Genomic DNA, 23,841 nt, shown 5'->3' on the forward strand with positions numbered 1-23,841 from the left:
ACTGTGGAAATCGAAATGATGTGTGCCTGGCTAAGAAAATCACAGGAAATCAGTATAGTTCAAATGTGTGCCAGCAACAGACCAGGCTGCCTGCACTCTGCTATATTAAGGTTAAAGCTAAAATGTAGTGACATGATATGTAGCTAAAGTATTTCTTCGTTTTAAATTATTCAGCTTTTTTTGTCCAGCTCTAGTACAGCCCTTATGAAAGATTGAAATCAGAAACAAGAAATAGGATTCATGTAATATTTAAAGTACAATCTGTGATGTCTGGCCAGGGACAACAGTAGAAGAGCTGAATGTGCCTTTACCTTTCCACAAATATCCCAGCCTGCACCGCGTGGACAATGCTCCTGAACCGCGGCTTCTCCTCGGTCCTTCTCAGCATCATCCCCATCTGCCGCGTGAAGGTGGAGGCCAGCCAGTCCCGCACCTCCGACGGCACGGAATCCGACTGGATGTCGCTGAGCTCATCTTCGGTGTCCAGTAGACGCCTGGAAAAAGAACATGAAAAGAGACATTAAAAAACGTAAATTGCGCACATCCTACGCAAAAGTAGCTATCACACCCCTTCAATGCTGGCGAGCCAACAGTTGACCTTTCACTTATCCACTTAATGTTCTAGAACAGACTAGCAGGCTCAAGTATCTCACTGGTACAAGGGAAGCAGATTTTTCTACCACCTAACAAATTTACCGTGCCTGGGCCAATTGAGATAAAGATAATTATTATTTTCTTCTCTGATACATTTTTACAGGTTGATGTGCCTTTTTTCTAGAATGCTAAACTCCTAGTCATCCTTCAGAATAGACTACAAGTTGGAAAGCTAGGTGAGATGAATTATAGAGAACTCACCTCTCTAGAACCCTACATGGCCTCCGCTCTCTTGTTCCAACAGTTATCAAGTCTTTTGACCACCACCATTGCACAGCATTGCTCACCACCAGAGATACGTGCTCATGACATGCCTGTCCACCAAAAAACATGCCTTCACTTGAGGATCAGGAGCGACACGTTAGCAGCACCTGTCATGGGAGTTCGGCCCTGCCACTGGAATTTATTGGTGGCACTGGAAAGCAGCTGACTTTGTCTATGGCCTACTGTCTATACCTTTGCCTCCTCTGTTGGAGTCCTGTTTTCTGTTCCCCAACTTATGGTTCTGCTGTTTCTTGTTGCATAAGATTGTGATGGAGCAATGCAGCACGGCCATCTTGGGAATGCAAAACAGCGTACTGACATAAAAGGCACAGAAAGGAACAGGTTGTATAGAAACTCGTCTCAATAAGTCTGCGCACTCGTTCATGCTTGTGTTTGCATTATCAACAGATGTATTGTTCATATGTGCTTCAATGGCACAGATGGACAAAGAATAAAATATTGTAGTACTCCATCATATATCTGGAATATGAGCTAATTTCTGGAAGTACCTGTGGGAGTAGGATGTAGGGACTGGGCCAAAAGATGGTACATTATAAATGATCTACTTTATAACCTAGGGAAACAATTCTAAAAACAGACTTCCATTTGAATGGAATTCAGACAATATGATGCCCAAGAATATCTACCCCTTTTCTACACAAGTCCAAAAAACGTGTTCGGTGATATGCACAAATATAGAAAGTTTTGCTTCTCAAATAGTTACAATTCGAATGAAGGCATGGCATGACCTAACTCAAGACCCTCTTGAATTTCTAGTAAATTGGGGATACATTTACCCTTTCGCAAATCGAGTGCAAGGCATCTGTTACTATAGCAACTTGAACGGGGTTTGTTAACTATCCCTGTGAAATGGACGCTTCAATTTTACGTGGTCAGTATCAATATAATCTTTGAACACTACTTATGAATCGCCTCTATTTCTGATGGCCATAAAGGGGTGTATCAGTCCTTCACATAATTGCCTCACTGAGCTGTCAGCATATATTTTCGGACAATAGCGCAAAAGAAACAAAACTCTGACATTCGAACACAAATATGGTAGAGGAACGCTGCTTACAGGAATGCGTTATCCTAGTTCATCAAGAGGTCGACCCAGTTATGTATGTTTAGAAATATTGTTTGCCATCAATTGTGACAGCTTGTTTATTATTGTATCATTACAGCCTTGAGGGAACATCCAAAAATAGACGCAGAACACATGTTAGTTGTTGTTTTTTGAAGGAATGCTTGCTGTTACACACTGAAACTCGGCTAAATAAAGCAGTGTGGTAAATTCCACATTGTGGAGATATTGACGACTTTGACAAAATTAACTCTTGAGAAATGTACCTGTAGACCTCACAGACCCAACAAGGACTTCACAGAGGAAACATCAGACCTCACCAGCAATCCCATCTCTTAGCTCATATTCGTCAGATACTTCAAGCTCTCCAGAGACTGAATAAATTGAAAGACATTTTTGGCACACTCCTTATTACCCTTATTAGCAAGCAACATGCCACCCGAGCCACCCATTCCAAAGGGTATGCCACTCATAACATCATAACAACCTTTCCATCATTTTATTGCAAGCCCCCAATTGCCCTAGATTGAACTACTATCTAGTCATGTACATATTCATCTCTCACCCCACAACACATCAAGGCCTACCCAAGCAAGAAACACAAATATATTGCTCCTTCAAAGAACTCTCCATGGACTCACTCCAAGAAGAACTCATCAGATCTCCCTCACCACACGCCAACAACAGATGTCAGTACATTCATCAACACACTCAACAATGTCTTGATAGATAAGATGGAAACTAAACAATCAATAAAAGTGCAATTCATCAAAACCAGGCCCTCAGCCTCATGGTATTTGTAAGAGCTCACCAAAAAGAAGCACACCATTAAGCAGATAAGGTAAGAAATGCCCCTGAAAATCACTCACTACGCAACCATTTCAACAAAGGCTGCACACCAGGCAAAAAACTCATGAAGACAGGTAAGCAGTTTATCAAACCCCTACAGGAACATCCAGACCCATATTCAACCAACACATGAAACAGTGTTGATCACTTATTTCCCGAGAAGAAAAGCAAGGTCTCAACCCGCATCATCAACAAGAGCAGAAATCTTGACCTCCATCTCTCCTTGAATTGCCTCACGATGGACAGTTTTCTCCTTGAATTGCCTCTTGATGGACAGTATTCAACCTCTTCCTTCACATAAACCTCACCTACATCCTTAACTTCAACAAAACAATTACCTATAACGACAACATTTAACCTGTATCCATCATGAAGTTCCACCATGGAGGCACCCGGACATCCCTGCTCGGCGTCATCAATGACTCAATTTTCCAGGTATCTTGCACAGATTTATTCGAGAGATTGGAACTATCCCAATGCTTTTTTTGGTTTTGGCAATAGAGTGAAACAGGATGATTGCACAGACTTTGGAAATGTACTGTCATGTATGCATTTGGCATATCTTAACAATGATGGCTTCTATTTTTAATTTCAATCCTTTGATAAACTCTGATGTTAACTCCTCAGACTAGATAATTTCCCCCTTACACAGAGTCAATTGCAATTATTAATTCTTTCAGAGTCATTTCCTCATCAAGAAGATCTAACTAATTTTCTGTTGCTTAAGGAATAGTTAGGTTGTTAAAGAAGTTCTACAATATTTTGTCTCAGTTCCTGGAATTTTTGTATAGTTTTTCATAAAAGTTAGCAATTTCCTTAATTATACCTCAATTGACAGTCCATAATCACTCTATTGCACTCTGCAACCCCCGGCAGACTTCTTCCAAGGCAAGATATCCACTATCTACACCATCTTTAAACCCCAATCCACCGACCTCAACAGCCTCCTCTACAGTCTTCCCACACCGACTGATGACACATAACACTCTCTATTCACCACATGGGAAAAACTCATCTCACAGAGCACCACAACCATAATGAACTTTAGTCACTCCGGAGAACCCACAGACCCCTGCCTGCACCACTTTTTCAACCTCAGGAGCAAGGAAATCAGTAGCGAACTCATCTTGGTACTCAATGCATCCACCACCGCGGCCACCTTCCCTGACCAATTAAAACATGCAGAAACAGTCAGACCCCTCCTCAAGAAAACCTCCGCCAACCCCAGCAAACTCAAAAACTACTGACCCATCTCTCTGCTCTCCTCCCCCTAGAAGTCCAACAACTCACTGAACAACTGGTGAATAACAACCTGCTGGATACTTCTCAGACCAGACTCTGTGCCAACCACACCACTGAGACCACCCTGATCGCTGCTACGGACAACATCATAACCTTCCTTGACCAAGGAGACACAGAAACCCTGACCCTCCTTGACCTCAGCAGCATTCAACACCGTATCCCACCAGACCCTCATCCAAAGACTCTGCCACTTTGGGATCCAATGAGGTGCCCTCAAATGGATCGCATCCTTTCTCACAGGATGAACCCAGAGAATCTGCCTACCTCCCTTAATGATGAAACCCAAGAGCATCATCTGTGGCGTCTCTCAAAGTTCATCACTCAGTCCCACCCTGTTCAACACCTACATGATGCCCCTGGCCAACATCATCAGAATGCACAGCCTCAACATAATTTCCTAATCAGACAACACACAGATCATCCTCTCGCTCTCCGGCAACCCCTCCACCTCCAGGGCTAACTTTCACAAATGCATGACGAGCATTGCAAACTGGATGAACGCCAACTGCCTGAAGCTCAACACTGACAAGACTGCGGTAATTATCTTTGGTAACAACCCCTCCCTGTGGAACGACACCTGGTGGCCTGCTTAATTCGGGCCCACATCGACAGACCATGCCCGCAACCTTTGCATCATCCTGGACAACAAACTCACCATGAAGTGCCAGCTCAACGCAGTTTACTCTGCCTGCTTCCACACCCCTCTTATGCTCCGAAAGATTGTGAGATGGCTCCCCGTCGACAACATGAAAAATGTCACCAAGGCCCTAGTCACCAGAGTCCTTGACTACGGCAATGCACTATACTTAGGACTCACCACCCAAATCCTGAAAAGGCTCCAGATGGTACAGATCTCAGCTGCAAAGTCTCATCCTCAACCTCCCCAAATGGACCCATATAACTCTCCATCTCAGGAACCTAACGAACTCCCTGTCCAGAAAAGATGCCAATTAAAGATGCTGACATACACCTACAGGATCCTCCATGACCAAGGACCAGCATACATAAACCACTGCCTGAACTACCACCAACCATCCAGACACCTCCGCATCACTTCCCTCGCCCTCGCTAACACTCCCCACATCCGCAGAAGCTACAGCAGAGGACACTCCTTCTCCTAACTCAGTGCCAAGTACTTGAATGACCTTCCCTTCCACCTCGGAACAGCCACCTCTCTCACAGAATTCAGAAAGGCACTCAAAACCTGGTTCTTTGACTGATGACAGCAGGATCCCAGCACCTGGATACCCTCATGGGTGACTAGCCACACTCTATAAATCCAGATTGATTGATTTATTGATTATGGGCGAGATAATTGAGTGCATAACTGTATGACGCTATAAATGTTTAATAAGAAAAGCTATGTGCTTCCCATTTCCTCACATCCTTCCCAGTATTTGTCAGAGGCTGGACACTGCTGGTGGTTCTTCATCCTTTTCTTTGTCTGTTTGAGGCAAGGACGATTCCCTTGTGTAGGAAGCTGGCTTTCTATATGGTATCCCAAAAACAGGTATGCCATGCAAAGAGTCCAGGTATTCCTTTAGCAGTAGACAGGGCCTTGCTCTAGCAATTCCAAGTTCCTATTCTATGGGGTAGTGTGGTTGAGCAACCTTAGGCCTACCAGAAAGGACTTTGAAAGATCTGGAAATGCACACAAAAGTCAATAAATTATGCACACGGCTCAATAAAGAGATCCTCATCAATTTATAAAACCCGTATTTAAATATATGCTTAGGCACCAGAACCAATACGATCAGGTAATTACACTTTTCAAGAGAAATACTTTTGCATTTAAAACTTCGACACAGAAGCTGCAATGTTATCCTACAGGAGGAAAAACAAGTACAGCATTCAGTTACAGGAAGGTGACTTACAAGACCAATCTCTGGTATTTAAAGTGGGTATGGGGTAAGGTCCAAGGCAGCACCATCAGGTCACCTTGGACGGCACAGGGGTGGCCGGGTGCAGAGGTTCTTTTCAAAGTTGGGTGTCCAATGTTATCCTATGGGGATCAGTCCAGTCGAAAAGAGGCTGCAGGCTTGGACTGGGAAGCCAGTCGGACTGAACCACAAGGGGGGCTCAGTTCTCACGACATAGGGACTCCTTTGGTCTTCTTCTCCAGTGGCCAAAGGTGAGAGGTGAAGAGGTGTCTTCATGTGTCAGATTTCAGTCACCAGGAGTACTTGGGGCCTTCAGTAGAGGCACCAGGTGGCGTCGGGAAGTCCACAGTGGGCAAGTCCAAGGTGGACTTTGTCTTTGAAGGGCCAGAGGACCATGCTTGCACCGTTGGCCTACTACAGCTTTGGCTAAGCGGCAGAGGTGCATTCCGGTGTCAGGTTTTGAAGGTCCAGACTCCTTTCAGGTCTCTTTGGGGGGCTGCAGGATACAGGGAAGCAGTCTGCTGCTCCACAGCAGTTCCTGAGTCTTGGTGAAAGTGCTGCCATTCTTCCCAGGCTTTTGGAAGAACAGGAGCTTGCAGGATGATTTGACATTGGCACAATCACCGGGATCAGCAGACAGGCCGGCAGGGTGGGCACCAGATCTTGCTTTTCACGGCCCTTCTGTGCTTCTTCTCCTTTTGGTCATCAGGATCAGTATCTCTGGTGCCAGGTTCCCTAAATACTGAATTTAGGGGTGTTAGGGGAATGTAGGGTGGTAGCCAGGGGCCCCCAGTCTCAGAATTGCTTATTTTGCCATCACCAATTTTCCTAACTTTGTAAAGTCGCCTCCACTTCAGGCAGCTTACCTAAGGGGTGGCTGGCACTAGCCTGAGGGTGGACATGCCTATCTGACTTGATAGTTCCCTGACCTGTCCAAGTGCCAATTGGGTCTGGACAGAGGGAGTCAGCTTCTTCTCCTGTGAGAAACCAGATTCAAATAACAAAGGCGGTGGTCACTTTGGAGCTCCCCTGCCTTGGAATGTTAATTTGTAGGTCATCCTATGAGAGGAAGTGAAAGAAAAACCTGTGCAAGCAGGCATGGTTTCTGGCACATGTTTTAAAATGGCTTCCCTGTTCACTTGTACTGGTAGTAAAGAAACTGACCAGCATAGGGGCATATCTGCACATGCAGATATGCTCTCACGTGTAATATAAGACACCCTCCCATAGGGATGTAAGGCCTGCTGTAGGGGTAACTTGCAAATGTTGAGTGCAGTGTTAGGGGACATGGCACACATGGATGTTGGTCATGTCATGTTTTCACTTTTGTCTGCACCAAGACACGCACCTTGCAGTGGCAGTTTGCCTGAGCTTGGTGAAAGGTCATTTAGGGTGGCACAATTTATGCTGAAGCCCTTGGGGGTCCCTCTTTAGTGCCTCAGGCAGGGCCGGACTGGCCATAGTGGGCACCGGGCAACCACCCTGTGCGGCGCATGGGTGGGGGCCGGTTTTGGGCCCTGAGGGCCGTTTTTGTTACAAGGCTGCAAAATCGGCCCTGTATCAAAATCGGCCGAAAACCGTCCTGGCAAAGAGCTCGGCGGCACCTCCAACCCCTCCTAGTGGGGAGGGGGGTGGGGCCGGCCGAGCACTTTGCCTGGGCCGGTTGTGGTTCCCAGTCCGGCTCTGGCCTCAGGCACTAGGTACCATTTATTAGTGACGTACAGAGGATATTAAAGGTAATGCCAATTGAGGAAAACAATTGCAAATTTTTTGGAAAGAGATCTGGCACCAAGGATCTGGTTAGCAGTAATCCAGCACTCTTCCAGTCGAAATCACATCATATAACAGGCAAAAAGTGGGGAAGTTGACCATGTCAAAAAGGGCACTTTCCTACCCTTGTTGAAACCGCAATGCTTTACCACTTTTGATAAATGTGTTATGGACAGGTGTCTGCAGTAAGGGTCGCAGTTCTCTACAGGAAAAGCCACTGGCACACAAACTTCTAGGATGATAGAAGAAAGTCCAGGAGATGGAGAAGTCTACAATGAGACAGCCCCGGAGGAACTTGGGGAGAGGAAGAGTACTGCAATGCAGGCTGTATCCACCCCAAGGGCCTGATTTACAAAGGTAATTTACATGTTCAAGTAAGTTTACACTTTTGAATAAGTTTGCTACATTTCGGTGTTCTCAAACTGCACTTTTGTAGTAACTTACACTTTGACAGTAACTTACACTTTTGAAGTAGTCCAGCGCTACACATGGCCACCCATTGGGCTTGCTACCCTTCCTCAGAAAATAATGGTGGTAGGGACTTAAAATAAAACCCCCATAGAAAATGATGTTACATTAAATTAAATTATTTAGAATAGTTAAAAAGATGAATAAACAAATATTAATGTTTAAAACTATATACGAACAGTACATAGTATTTAATAATAAAAGTTTATTATATAATGGAACAATAAATATGTACCATTATTAATAAATAGTGTAAGTTACTACAAAAAAATATAAGTTACTACAAAAGTGCACTTTGTGATTCAGACCCTCTGACTCTTGAAAGGTACACATTGTGGACAAATAAAGAAGCTTAGAAGGTGTAGAGCCTGCAGGAAAATACCATGGATTTACTGTGATACCGTAAAACAAGGAAATACCTGTTCTTAAATGGAAGACAAAAATGAAAAAGGAAATGACAAAAAGGTTTATATGATGATTGCTATGTTGGATTTGGAAAAGGAGTACTAAATGGGAATACTCCTCCATATTGGATTTACCAAATAGATAAAATAAAGAGCTAGACTGGAATTAAATCCTAGAGGCTTCACCAAGCCTTTTGCAGGTGACAGTCCTCTTCTTCCAAGAAGGACATAAGGTTGCTTTTGCATCTCTGCCACATCCCCCTTCAATGCCCAGCAGCACTGAGTTGCAGGATGGAACTCACAAGGAGCATCCAGAGGAAGCCGTTTTCAAGCACTAGAGGGAATGATGGATAGTGGCCCCAGAGCATTTCAAGTAAGTTTGAGCTGTTCTCCCTGGTTGCACTACCAGCTCTGCACCCACCAGGGCCTGCTGATGACTGTCTGCCCACAGGAAGCACCTGCATTTAAAGACGCCACCCACAAGCGGTGCCAGGCACAACAGTATAGTTGTTCAGTTCTTAAATGTGCAATTTCCTAATGTTAACTTATTGATTTCATATTTGGTCTTTTCAGCTTATCTAATTCAGCCAACCTAATAAATTCTTTGTCCCACCCCTTAGATTTCATCGATTTTTCAAACATGTAATTCCTTGCTAAGGGAATTGACCTTCTTGATATTAAGTTCCTATCTCTGTTAATTTCTAAACCATGGACATGTACTTTGCAAAGTGTTCAGACCTTCTCATAAGGATATTGGGTTTGCTATGCTATTTACATTAATTTGAACTAAGTCAAGAATATCTGCTAGCATTTTAACAATAAAGGCTTTGTATTTCAATATATTGTGCACACCAATTTCTCCCAAAAATGTTGCCACAAAAAGGCTTCCTGAAAGTTGTACCAATAGACTGAATAAAATATTAATCCTTCTAATGGAGACAGACCAAACAGGATTCATAAATGGCAAATCCAGTTCTAGCAATATGAGATATTATACACTTCACAGTTCGAACATTAACACATTATCATGGCAATGTAAATTGGTCATACCTGTTTAGGACACTACATACACCTAAATTTAGAAATTCATTTTTGAACTGTATCAAAACCATGTATTATGTTTCCAAAGCAAATTGTAATGCAAATAGTTACTATCCATGCTGGTCTAACTGCATAAAGAAACAAAACAGGATGATGGGTCTTCATTACGGCTTAGTTCCACCCTTGAAGCCTTCCCAGTTGGTATTAGATATAATAATTAATTTTCAGGTGTCACAATAAATGCAGTGCAATATAAAGGTTTACAGTAGGAGGACACCTTAGCCATTATTTAGAGTTTGGAGGACGGGATACTGTCTTCCAAATGTGGTGATTGTCCTGTCCACCATATCCAAGTGCATTTTGGCGTATTTCGCATTAACTTGGTAGATGGGATAACTGCCACATTTTGTTGGAGTATCTTGTCTGCCAAACTCTAAATAAGATCCAATGGTGTTAATAATATTCGCCACTGGGAGGGCCTGGCCTAGCAACACAGCCAACATCAAATTCAGAGCTCGGCTTTGGCTGTTTCCAAACTGTAATCTAGCAAAAGGACACCAAGACCCCCCATCACTCCACACTTGCAGCATGGTCACCATTGGGCATTGACTGGAGGTCGAAATATTATTGCAAACAGAAGTACTGATCCCTGAAACTCTTGAGATTGCACTGGAGCATCAGCAAGATGGAGGTCCCACAGGCTGCAGAAATAAGAGTGGTTTACAGTGCAGTCTGCCTCAATGACAATGAGGCTCACTCTGCGGAGGAAGATAACTGGAGTATGCCGGGCCGGCTCTTGACCGTCTCGGGGGAAAAGAGACACTGCATCTCCCTCGGAAACTGGTTTATAGCGATGGCTGAGGCCCTGAACTGTGCCTACGATAGGATCTGGAGGAGCTGCCCGGGATTGGTGGCCTGGAGCCCAAGAAACGCTGTGCATCTCCTGAGGAGAGAGGCAGTTGGCTCTTTGCTGTGGCCTGCTGGGCTGGGTGAGTGCTCTATCTGCCTGGGATTGCTGGAGCAGGGTGCCTGGGTGCGTGAGAGGTTGGAGGACACCTGTGTGGCCTTAGACGAGTTGGGTGAGTCGAGACAGGCTGAGGACCATTTGTACCCCCTCTACCTCACAGGCTACAGAGGGGTTGAACGCTGTGAAGACGGGCCTTGTGGGTATATGGGTATCAGAAACACCTGGTTGTGTCCCAATGGTTTGGGCACCCCAACTGCCCTCTGCCTCTCCTCAGTGACACCTCAGTATTTCAACAATTACGGTGGCTGTCCTGCCCTATATGGATTCTGCTTAGGGGTCCCCAACTTCTGGCTAAAGACTTTTTGCGAAGTGGTGGGAGGTTGGAGGACACCTGTGTGGCTTGTATACGATTTTTGCGAATCAAGACAGGATGTGGAGCATTTGTACTCTCTCTACCTCACAGAGTACAGAGGGTGTTGAATGCTGTTAAGAGAGGCCCCTGGGTATAGGAGTAGCACAAGCACCTGGTTGTGGCCCAATGGTTTAGGCACCCCCTACTGCCCTCTGCCTCTCCTCAGTGACACCTCAGTATTTCAACCGTTATGGAGCACTGCCCTGCCCCATCTGGATTCTGCTTAGGGGTCACAACTTATAGTTAAAGACTTCTTGCGTAGTGGTGGCTATTCTGGTATAATGGATGATATGCAATAGAAAAGACACTCCTGGGTTCCCACCTGGGTCTTCCTGGCGGCATAAATGGGTTTGATTTCCCTTATCCTTCTCACACTGGCACCAGGGTGAGAGAAGTTCCTGGTAAGGAGTCGTTGGAAGAGATGACACCCCTGCCCACACAGCAGACCCACATTGATTAGTACGCAGGGTCTATCAGAAGTGGCAAGATAAAAGACATTGTGGAAGATAACAATGATGCGCCTGAGCTGATGAAGCCCTAAGGAGCATAAATTCTGCCAGCCATAGAGCAGTGCAGACTTACATTGGAGAACAAAGTTGATACTCTGGCTGTGGAGTTGATTCTGGTGGGTGCTGACTTCTGCAGGATATACAAGTGATCGCTGCTGATAGAAAAGTAGGTGCAACACATGTCAGGCGAGGTGGCAGACCTGCTGACGAAGGCGCACTCTGCTGTGGACCAAGCTCTTCGCCGTGAGGATAAGCTTGAAGATATGCAGGGCAGGTGTCAACAGAGTAACCTCCGCTTCAATGGATTTCCGGAATGTGTGGAGGGGTCTGCCTCTGAATTGTTCCTAGAGCAGTGGGTACGAGGCATGCTGCGGTTGGATTATGTCTTCCTTGTGTTCATGATTGAGCAGGCCCTCAGGGCCCTGGCCCCAATCCGCCCCGTGGGCTATGATTGCAAACCTTCTAAGGGACAGGGATAGAATCCTACAAATAGTATGTATCAAAGTTGATCCCCGTCATGGTGAAAGCATCGTACGAACTGACTATAGGCAAAAGGTCCAACAGCTGCAAGAAACATTTGTAGCAGTGAAATAAAAGTTGAAATAAATGAACATGAAATATACATTGATGTTTGTGGCCAAGCTAAGTGTAACACATGATAATGTTTGCATTTATTTATATATTTGGAGGTGGTGTGGGAATGGCTCACACTGGACAACAGGATGGGGGCGGTGTCTACAACTGACTGAGCAGGATGTTGTTATGGAAGTGGGCATGGCAGACGACCCTCTGCCAGTGGATGGAACCCACTGAACCTATTGAACGCCTGGTGGTACGAAATTATGGAAAGCTGTATATTATACCCCAAGAGGATGGGAATGATGTTGGCACTCCTGATAGTATACCTAATCACCAGCTTGGACAGACAGAGTGTGCTAGGAGCTCTGGCTTCTGTACTTAACTGTATGGGGTGGCTGCTATCAGGTGGGGCCAGTGGAGAGAATATGCTGCATGATAAGTATGGCAGACTTCACAGGTACAGGTGAATTGATAGGAAGAGAATGTGCAAAGTGAGGCTGAGCAAGAGTGGGGACCTGCTGTGGACCCCCCTTCTGTCTAATACTAGCTGGCAGTGGGACCACGTATATGTCTGTGTGGTTCCCCTATATGGGAGTGGGGGTATCTCTGAGGATTTTTTCTCTGGTTGAGTAGCTAGGTTCTTATTGGCAGACTTTGGCACCCCCTGATGTCCACGTCTCTCAGTATATTACACAAAGCTAAGTTAGAGCCAAATGGTGGTTTTTGGAACTTCATTATTACTTTTTGACTCCATTGTTGGGAGTAGGATTGAGAAGCACCTGTTTATTTGTTGGCAGGGTGTTTACCCGGGGAGGAAGGTGTGAAAGTTGGTTAGGTCACAAACATACTGTACACTATAGACACAAACACATCAGTACTCTGCAGGGCACTTTATGTAGCACCGCTTTTATTTGATGATTATATGTGGAGTGGTGCATGGGTAGGGATTGCGTCCCTACCTGAGGTAAGGTACACCTAATAATATCTATGTAATCTAGAGCTTTACAAATAGCCATGTGCAACCTCTGAGGGCTGAATGCCTATATGAAACAATACCATAAACAGACATATCTAAGGCAACAAATTAGTTAAATGAAAAAGATATGGCAGGGGCAAATGTTTTCCTCCATGTCCTCATCCTTTACCAGGAGTGTTATGATCTGGGTGGCACCAGGAGTGCCCTTTCAACACCGACACCCTAGAGAAGATGTGGAAGACCGTTATATGCTATTAAATGGCCTGCTGGATGGGGTTGAGATCTATATGCTGAATTTGCACTTTCCTATAACAGACATTAAGGCTTTCTTTGAAACCCTGTACCAACTTGTTCTCCCATATATAGACCTATCATTGATCTGGGCTTGGTTGTTTTTTTGCAACTACCACTCTTGTAGAGATTATGGAAAGCCACATTGTGTTCACATTTGACAAGTTATGTACCCTATGAGCAGGCAGTATTCATTCCACTCATCGACATACAACACTCTGGTGTCCAGAATGTTGCGCATTCAGATGCGAGAGCTCAATACCTCAATAGGTTTTTATCTGACCATTTCTAATTAATGTTAAGTTAGGGCAGGTAGGGGTGGCTGAGACAAACGCTGGCATGGTAATTAAATCTGGAGGTCCTAAGGTTTAAAGATTAGAACCAACATAGAGGGATATCTGGAGGCAAACTTGGGATCTACGGCTACCCGCAAAACTATATGGGAGGCCTTAAAGACGATGCTTAGATGCAAATGTCAAAAACATATGGTACTAAGCAATACTTGTCATATACTCTGGCACAGCAGGAGATCAAGTTGACACAACTGCAGATGCACAAAACTAGGGACAATGGTCTGGCTTGGGCATCGTTGATATGGTCATAAAATAGAGTTGGTGGATCTGTGGCAGTGATGCATTCTAACATCAATAACCCTTTATTAGCATATCTAGCCAGCATCTATACGAGCAGGGGACTAGCAAATGCGAAATGGATCAAGTCATACCTGGGTGCCCTTCATCTACCAAGGTTGTTGAGGGATGCAGAGGCATTGGGACAGGAAATCACCAGGTGGAAGTGAACACTGCTATTCGCGCTTTGTCCAATAGGAAGGCCCTGGGTAGGGATGGATTTCCTTTTGAGTTCTTTCAAGCATATATTGACATAGTGGCAGATAAGGTATTAAATGTATACATGGAAGCTAAACCGAGAGATATTTTTCTAGATACCATGAGAGAGGCTGATATAGTAATGGGACCCACCGACAAAAATGTTGGACATGTACTTTTCACATGTCCAAGTTGTGAAAAGCTCTTACATTTGTTTTTCACTACTGCAAGTCCTATCTCTCCCATAGGTTAATAATGGGATCACCTTATTACATCTTATAAGTGTAATTTCCAATTGGGAAAATATAGATATTTCGAGTTTGGTGTCTCTTGACTCCCAACTTATGGTAAAGTTGGATTTAAAGTTGCAAGTTTGAAAATGGCACTTTTAGAGCATCGTGCCTTCTGCTTGTCTCTAAATACACAATACTGTTTGGTGACCGCTGGGCTTTGTGCATTACCTCTAGAGAGCTACACATAATGAAAGCTTAGGTGTGACTTGATGGGCTTTAATGGGCCATTAACTGGCTTGATGGGGGTACAGAGCTAAGCATAGCCCCGCTTGCACCTGAATATACTGAGCCCCATCTCCACACAATTGGCCTAATTACCATGTATTGTAACTCCAGGCAGCTTGAAGCGAGGGCAAGGTTGAAGGTTCTCTGCACTTCAAAGAAACCACTGTCTAGAAACCTCTCCCACCTTCCAGAACCAGGGCACTGAGCTATAAATAATGGACCTCAGGCATTACCACTTCAGTACACTCGGGACCTGAGGAAATTCTTCCAGGAAGAAGGACTGCTGTGCTGATGATAGAATTGACTCGGCTGGGTTTGCTGTATTCCTGCCCTGCCTGCCCAGTTGCCTGCTGCCCTTGCATGGTGGTGAGAAGGATGGACCTGCAACTCTATATACCCTGGACCAAGTGATTCCTAGGGCTTGCTGGCTTGCTTTCTGTTCTCAAGTCTCAGGGACATCAAAGACTTCATCCAACTCAGCTCCAGCTGCTAATCTCTGCTAACTGTGAGTCCAGCCCTGCCAAGAGATGCTAATCAAGTCCTGGGCTTTCAAAGGGTTTTCTGCAGCTGTTTTCTGCAAATCTCTACACATCATCTGCTTTGCTATGGCTGGAACCGCTGCATTCCCCTTCGACATCAGAACAGCTCCACTTTGGAGACTCCACAGCATCTGCAGCGTGGCTCTGTGACAACACAGCACATTTATCGAAAAACGGTTTGACAATGACACAGGACCCGACTGTGAGGCTCGACGATGACACAGTGTCTTCATTGTAAGAGGTTTCATGATGACCCAGGACCCGATTGTGTGACACAGAACTGAAGCAGCTGCTCCTCAACATCGACGCATCCTCTGGAAAGGTACTGTTTTTAGCAGAACCTGCATGGCATCTGTATCTGACCCGTGCTCCATCACTGTCGGCTTGACTTTTCAGATTTGACCTGGTCCATAACAACCAGATGTCCCCGGTGGACGCTTTACGTTTTTTAGCACTACATTTCAATTTAATCTATAAAAAATCATAACTCCGGTTCTACATATTGGGTTTTTGATGTTTTGGTCTGATTTTGTTCGTTAAATTAAACTACATTTTTCTGACCTGGTGTGAATTAATATTGTGTGGTGGTTTCACTGTTTTACTTTAATACGTGTTTTAAAAAAACTTTACACATTGCCTTAAGCTTGACTGCTGTGTGCTGAGCTACCAGAGGGTGAGCACAGGTTAATTTAGGGTGTGTATCTGACTTACCCTGAATGAACACCCAACATTGAGTGTCAATCAACTGAAGATGCTGTAAAGGATATTAGTGAAGGTAATTGGCAGAGAAAATATGCTTCTGGAACATGGAAGATGTTGGAGGGGCCAAGACTAAAACTGTGATTGAATCTATTGGTTCACACAATGTGCTGTCATTACACATTAATGGAAAAATATAAACACTTCTATAGACAACAATAAAATTATATCAGCAAAGAAAATAGAGCTGGGAAAAACTGGAAAGTCCACCATTGAACCTTATTCCAAAACTTGGGTCCTCAGCATGGTAACTACAGCCCAAATAAAGACTATATGGCTGCCAAAATAATTCACTTTTTTATGGACTGCTTTTTGATGATAATTTGATTGTGTGCCCTGCTGTTCATATTCACACATTGTGTGTTTTGTCCCTTTAAACACGAGGTAAAATTGGCAGCACCCAACTTGGTTACGTAACTTTCAAGTAAGGTCGTAGTCAATTAGTGCATAAAGTGCTTTAATATTGTGGAACATAATTGTCACATGTGCACTACAGTCTGCATTTATACAATCCACATTTAGGACTGCTAAAGTATGACTCCTCCTTCACCCTTGTGATCTGGCTGGTCTGGTTACAGCCTAAAGCACTGCAGTAACAAATATCAGAAAAAGTGTTCTGCATGCAGAGAGACCTAGTTTCAGAAATTTGAAAAGTCACCCCTTAGGGTGGCTCACAGTTTTCGTTGCTTGAGGTATAAAAGACATGCATGCTAAATAATAAGGCCAAACATGCCTCTGCAGTGAACAGCTTTGAAAGGATAATTAACTGTAGAGATGTGGCATTGTTCTGTGGAGGAGCCTAGTGAATAAAGTCGATTTTTGCAATTTTATAAAAGAAATTAAAAACCTCATTCAAAGTTCTTTTTTAATATTTAAATCTAATTCAATGGTGAAAGTAGATTTTTGATAACTACATTGCAGGAGTACTTTTAAGACACATACTTTTGTTGCCCGAAAGTGGTAATTAATTCAGTTTGGTTAGGCTTTCCTTCTTACTATGATTAAGCGTTGATGAGCCGTGAAGAACTTCTATGCCAGCAAAACAATTTGACTCTTCAGCGAGCAGCAAACCTAAGACGCACACTTGATGATCACTTATCTTGTTATATGCCACTTGGGGTTAGATATGAAGAGGTAACCAAAAACTGCTGAAGATTGAGATCTATAAAAAAGGGGGTGGTGATGGATGGAGCATCTGAATCAATCAAACACTCACACCCAGTCAAAAGATCTGGGTTGAATCCATCACCGTTCTTTAGCCCACTCTGCCACCCCAGTTCAGACATGGCTATATGCAAATCAGTCTGACCCTGTGTTTCATGGGAACAGTCCAGCCCGAACTGCTAAGCCATGTCTTGCCTGGACCGGAAACAAGCTTCTGAGGATCAATTTCTGGCATTCCAGCCGTCTTCAGCCCGTCTTGCTTGAATCCAGTGGCAAAGTGAGCAAGGGACTAAAGTCTGAACATACCCTGTCACACTTATGGCGGCCAAAAGCGGTACAAAAGAGGGTGGGGATGGACGGAGCATCTGAATCAATCAAACACTCACACCCAGTCAAAGGATCTGGGTTGAATCCATCACCGTTCTTTAGCCCACTCTGCCAATCCAGTTCAGACATGGCAAAATGCAAATCAGTCTGACCCTGTGCCTCATGGGAGCTGTCCAGCCGGAACTGCCAAGCCATGTCTTCCCCGGACCGGAAACAAGCTTCCGAGGACCGGTTTCGGGCAATTCCAGCCATCTTCAGCCCGGCTTGCTTGAATCCAGTGGCAAAGTGGACAAGGGACTCATGTCTGAGCATACCCTGCCACACGTATGGCGGCCAAAAGCGGTACAAAAGGGGGTGGTCCATCACCACCCCCTTTTGTACCGCTTTGGCCGCTTTTGGCCGCCATAAGTGTGGCAGGGTATGCTCAGACATAAGTCCCTTGCTCACTTTGCCACTGGATTCAAGCAAGCCGGGCTGAAGACGGCTGGAATGCCAGAAACCGGTCCTCGGAAGCTTGTTTCCGGTCCAGGAAAGACATGGCTTGGCAGTTCGGGCTGGACTGTTCCCATGAGGCACAGGGTCAGACTGAATTTTATATAGCCATGTCTGAACTGGGGTGGCAGAGTGGGCTAAAGAACGGTGATGGATTAAACCCAGATCTTTTGACTGGGTGTGAGTGTTTGATTGATTTGGATGCTCCGTCCATCACCACCCCCTTTTGTACCGCTTCTGGCTGCCATAAGTGTGGCAGGGTATGCTCAGATGTGAGTCCCTTGCTCACTTTGTCACTGGATTCAAGCAAGCCGGGCTGAAGACTGCTGGAATGCCAGAAACCGGTCCTCGGAGGCTTGTTTCCGGTCCAGGGAAGACATGGCTTGGAAGTGTTGGGGTTCGTTCAGGGGGGGCGGTTGCCTTCTGTCTAGACCCTCGTTTACTGGTTTTAGTGATGTGTGCCAAGTGCATGTACGAATTTATGGACGCTCCCTTGGGCTCGCTTTAAATGGGCCTGCCTCCAGGAAACCGGTGCTTGGTTTCTAAGATGGTCCCTTGCCTTGTGATTTCCTGTTCCTATTTCCCTACCTTGTTCCTTCTCTATTGCGGTCCACGGCAGTTGGCCTCTAGAGGGCTCGTTGTTAACACCCCTTTTCCCCTCCTACAATCTTTGTTTTCTTTGACTTTTGGTGTTCCTGTGAACCTTTAGTGGGGATCTGTTTTGTTAATGGGAGACGCCAGGGGATAGGCGGCTGCGTTTCCCTTGAGAGCTGAGCGTCCCGACTTCCTGTTTTTTTGTAGCCAAACCGCCTTGTTGTGTCTCTTTTGGGTGGTTTCACGAAGGAGCTGAATAACGGCCGTTTTTTGCTCTACCTTCGTGATTTTAGATATAGGTTTTTTTTGGGTGTCTTCCTAGTTTATTGGACACCTTTTTTCCCCTATCCTACCCTATTCCTTTCTGTTTCTTGTTTGTACCACCCCCTTTGTTATTCTCGGTGTTTCCCGAGGGGGCGTGGTTGGTCTGGGTTGACGAATGAAAAAACCATAACGAAAAGCAGACGTTTGTTTCCGGTTATGTTTGAGCTACTCCTGAGCTGTGACTGGGGTAAGCTGGGAAGTTGGTGAGTTCGTGGGTGTACTTGGCACGTATTGGGTTGGTAAGGTGTGGCTAATCTTTTCCCACTTTTCTTTTCTTAAGGTCTCGGCTGGGGTCAAGTTGTCCACTACCAGGGGATCTGAAGAGACACGCTGTATTCCCCAAGACCTTGTGTTTCCCTGTTTTGTTTACCCACCCTCTCCCGGTGTCGTGGTCTCCATCACCTGGAGTATACTTGTGGGTGTTGGGGAGTCACGGCGAGGGTAGGGGTTTGGGACATTCTTCACTCATGCTGTATTTTGTTGGCAGGCGGAACAGGCAGTTCGGGCTGGACTGTTCCCATGAGGCACAGGGTCAGACTGATTTGCATATAGCCATGTCTGAACTGGGGTGGCAGAGTGGGCTAAAGAACGGTGATGTAGTAAACCCAGATCTTTTGACTGGGTGTGAGTGTTTGATTGATTCGGATGCTCTGTCCATCACCACCCCCTTTTGTACCGCTTTTGGCCGCCATAAGTGTGGCAGGGTATGATCAGACGTGAGTCCCTTGCTCACTTTGCCACTGGATTCAAGCAAGCCGGGCTGAAGACGACTGGAATGCCAGAAACCGGTCCGCGGAATCTTGTTTCCGGTCCAGGGAAGACATGGCTTGGCAGTTCGGGCTGGACTGTTCCCATGAGGCACAGGGTCAGACTGATTTGCATATAGCCATATCTGAACTGGGGTGGCAGAGTGGGCTAAAGAACGGTGATGGATTAAACCCAGATCTTTTGACTGGGTGTGAGTGTTTGATTGATTTGGATGCTCCATCCATCACCACCCCCTTTTGAAGATTGAGATCTGGCATTTGTCAGGATTATGACAAGAGCAGGCTTATGTGACAAACGTTTTCCATCACAGTAGTCTTCTCAGACATTCATCTCTGCTCATTTTAGAGAAGAAAACTGTTACTTGATCAGGAAAAGAGGACGTATGAGGTGACTAGCAGCTCTCGAAAGCAGGGCTGGAATGGTAATTTCGGGCAATGGGCAATCCCCCGGTAGGCTGGATGGGGTGGGGGCCGGTTTTGTGCCAGGGGGCCGGTTCTGTTGTTTGGGCCGATTTGTTAACGGTCGGTCCAAATCGGCCCTAACAACAGAACACTGTGAGAGAGTGACCACTATTAACAGACATTATTTATGCACAAATCAGGCCGCCCGGCTGTTTGACTGAGGCGGCGGCCTGGTGATGACTGTGAGCACAAAAATGCTTGTGCTCACGCTCGGCAGACGCGTGTGACGTGTCTGCCGATTTTCATTGCAAGGCAAGCAGGCTCTATGATCAGGCGGCAGGCCGCCCGCCGCCCGCCCTACTCATTATAATTTATTAAACAAACAACAGCACCTGACCTGTCATCCGACCATGATGATCATTGATGACATCATGGTCAGGTGATAGGTCAGGTGGTGTTGTTTGTTTAATAAATTATAATGAGTAGGGCGGGCGGCGGGTGGCCTGCCGCCTGATCATAGAGCCTGCTTGATGATGACGCGCGCAGATGCCACCGCCTCTGCGTTCGCATCTGCGCGCCTGTTTTTTTTTAGGGTGGTGTGAGGGTCTGCTGCCTGGTAGAGTGGTAGTGATGATCAGGGGGCAGGGCTTATCAGGGACTTATGGGCATTGGGGAAAAAATGTGCGTGACCAGAGACTGACTCTGAGCCTAGGCGAGGTCGAGGCAGGCTGAGGCATTTCAGAGGCCAGAGGGACAGGGACTGGAAAGAGAGCTGCTGCTCAGCACCCCATAATTTAATTCCCCCTGTCTACCAGTGCTGCCAGCAGGTGAGTGCTATGCTATTTGTTCCTTCCTGGCCAGATCTGTTGATTTATGAGTGGAGTGGTGGCACTGTAGTGTCTGGGCAGAGGGCAAGGGCCTGGGGCCGTGGGGCGCGACTTGCTACCGGGCTGGGGCAGGCCAGAAATTTCAAAAGCAAAAGGGGTCTAAGGAAGGGAGGGGCAAAGGGGCTACTACTAGTCCCCGGCCCAGTTCTGCAGCGCAGTGGCACTGCACTGGCTATTGTTTGTTGTTGTTGCTTGTTCAACTTGAATGTGAGCAGGGAGCGAGGTGGTGGCTGGCCTCAGGCCTGGCACTGCAGCCAGCACGGGTTTATGATTATTGCCTACTGCCTGACACGTGACGTGGAGCCCGGCCCTGACACTGAAAGCTGCCAGACTGAGTGACTGCGCAATGCTGATTGACAGTCTAGTTCACGGTGCGATGTGCTCCCCTGTGAAATGGATCAAAAAAGAAAAACACTTTTGCTGGAAATGTCGTATTTTTCTGTTATTTCAATTCCAAGGTGCAGCATCGGGAATAAAAGGTTAAACATATGATAAAATAACTAAATAAAGTAAGACTGGCCAGATTGATTTTGTTTACACCCAAACACATTAACTTTTTACAGAGTTTGCCAGTGAAGAGCTATTTTTGTTTTCTTGTCTTGGTTTTCTCTGGGCTTGCAACTAGTACACCAATCCTGGAGGTACTGCAATGTGTGGATTGGAAAACAAAATGTGTACTGCGGCTCTGCATCCAGGGATGTGGTCTTTTTTACCATACTGCTTACATTTTGTAAGGATATAAGCAATGGACATTAAAATGGGTCCATTCAGGGCCCTGTAGTCATGTCCTCAACTTTTCAGGCAATAGCACTCACTGATTTCTGAATAATGAGTGTAAATGCGCGAAGCTACCAATGTTGTTCTTGCTTACATTTCACAGTTTGCCAATTTTGCATTCCCTATGAGTGTTTGCTTTTCCATGATGTAGTTAATTTTTTTTTGTAGGCCACATATTACTCTTGTCTAGTGCGTCATTTAAATTGAGCCGCATCCAGGTGTTTATAGCCGACAACAATTGGGTTGTCATTGAAGGCAGTGTGAGTTTTTCTCAGTGGGGCAGTATGTGGCACTATGGACAGAGCTGCTGAATTTTGAACTGGTGAACCAGGTTCAGCCTTAATAACCAGTCCATCAGACCACTCGCCTGAGAGAGCACAATTCCATGCTAGACCTTAGAAGCCCTGGTTTCTTAGCACCAGCAGGTGGACCCTTGCAGTGACAAGTGTTGTTTAACCTTCAAGGTTTGTCCACCACAATCCATACTGAAGTTCACCTCCAGCCTTGTGGGCAGGCTTATGAAGCAGCACACCCTAGAACCACAGTGACTGTGTCTCTGAGGTCACAGGACTCTTGAGAAGGGCCAGCTCTAGAGCAGTGCAACCAGTGTGACCGCACTGGGTGCTGACTTTGGGTGGAGGCATTATGTATGCAAGTTTAATAAGGTTTTAAAAGTGCTTGCTGCCTCCTTCCTGGCCACCAGCAATTTTCGGCATCAATAAAAATGTCAGGATGACTCTGGTGTTTAATGTTCTTCCTAGAGAGAGATCAGAATTTTGTTTAGTGGAAGTTTTGACTCATGGAAAGGTAGCTGCAAAGAACATGTACCATGCAGATCACAAAGTGCACCTAATGTAAATAGGTCAGTGGGCTACTGCTTTTGTCAGAGGGACCCTATTGTTACTTGCAGTTAATAGGTTACAATCCTAACATAGAACAGTGAGCTATTAACTGTCATGTAAGAGCTGCATATAAACTGCAGGGTATAAATTAGAGCGTTATGTTTTTTCCCCAGTCTTTGATTATCCTAAATTCATCTGACAGAAAGTGTGCTTATGGTGACTTGAGGGTCACTGTTAAAGGGTGGTAGTGAGAGAATCCATGGCGGAGGTGGTCATTGGGGGGCAATAACAAACATTAATGCACAGGGCACCCCCAGTGCTAAGGCCGGCCCTCCCCTTGAGGGCAGTCTGCCTCACCCATAGGTACCTCCATTGGCCTTGTTTCAGAAGTAGTTACTGCAACTCATCAGGGATTGGCAATGCAGGATTTGCAGGCACACCAGACTAAGTTTGCAAACTTCACAGTGTCTCTGCTTCATGCTAAAGTACTTTTAACATGTGCTGCCTGCTTTGGGGCCACTGGCACCTTGCAGCAAAAGGAGGACATAATGATGCCGCAGTGTTGACTAAATTATGCGTAAAAAAAGGCTGCAGCGTATTGCAGTATGTTTTCTGATATTTTATTATTTTTGACATGTGTACACATGCTAACAGTCTCTGTAAAGATTTTGCCTCATTAGTACCAGTGGAACATACAAATGCTGCAGTGAGAAAGGTTACCAGTCAACCTTTGCAATAAGCCATCCACTCCACAGCAACACAAGTCACATTTTGTATTAACTTTTGATACGTTGAGCTTTAAACTATTAGTTTAAATGGTTAGATCATGCAGCAGATCTTGCATTATGAGGCAAAAATGGCAGTGCCATAATTATATAGCAAACATTTGCAATCTAGGATTTTTTGCCATTCATGTTTCAACTGCTGTTGTGGAAAAAGGGAGAAGTGCTGATGACAGAAACTCCATGGCTCGGCGACAAATGGCTTGTGCTTCCACATTTTATCGTACTTGGGACATTTTGTGATTAGAAGCATATCCCATTTTGTGAATGTATTTTAATGTCAATAACTCATTATAACCTTAAATAACCATGTGTATCCATTGGTTGATTAAACTGGGCAGTGAAATGCCAAACAAATACTAAAAGTTTGCGCATTCTTGCCACACCTCT

At 45.3% G+C, this 23,841-nt stretch overlaps 1 protein-coding gene across 9 annotated transcripts in view; it reads right to left on the bottom strand.

Annotated features, from left to right (window-relative positions):
- Window positions 1-23,841, bottom strand: part of PDE1C (phosphodiesterase 1C) — a 1,706,308-nt gene that overhangs the window by 583,907 nt on the left and 1,098,560 nt on the right. For all 9 annotated transcript variants that reach the window (XM_086964785.1, XM_086964792.1, XM_086964789.1 and 6 more), the window contains one exon: window positions 312-494. In XM_086964785.1, coding sequence (XP_086820911.1) covers window positions 312-494 — 183 coding nt within the window. The remainder of the gene's footprint in view (window positions 1-311; window positions 495-23,841) is intronic.

The sequence above is a fragment of the Lissotriton vulgaris genome, chromosome 4_1 (assembly GCF_964263255.1).
Source record: "Lissotriton vulgaris chromosome 4_1, aLisVul1.2, whole genome shotgun sequence".
Lineage (NCBI taxonomy): Eukaryota > Metazoa > Chordata > Amphibia > Caudata > Salamandridae > Lissotriton > Lissotriton vulgaris.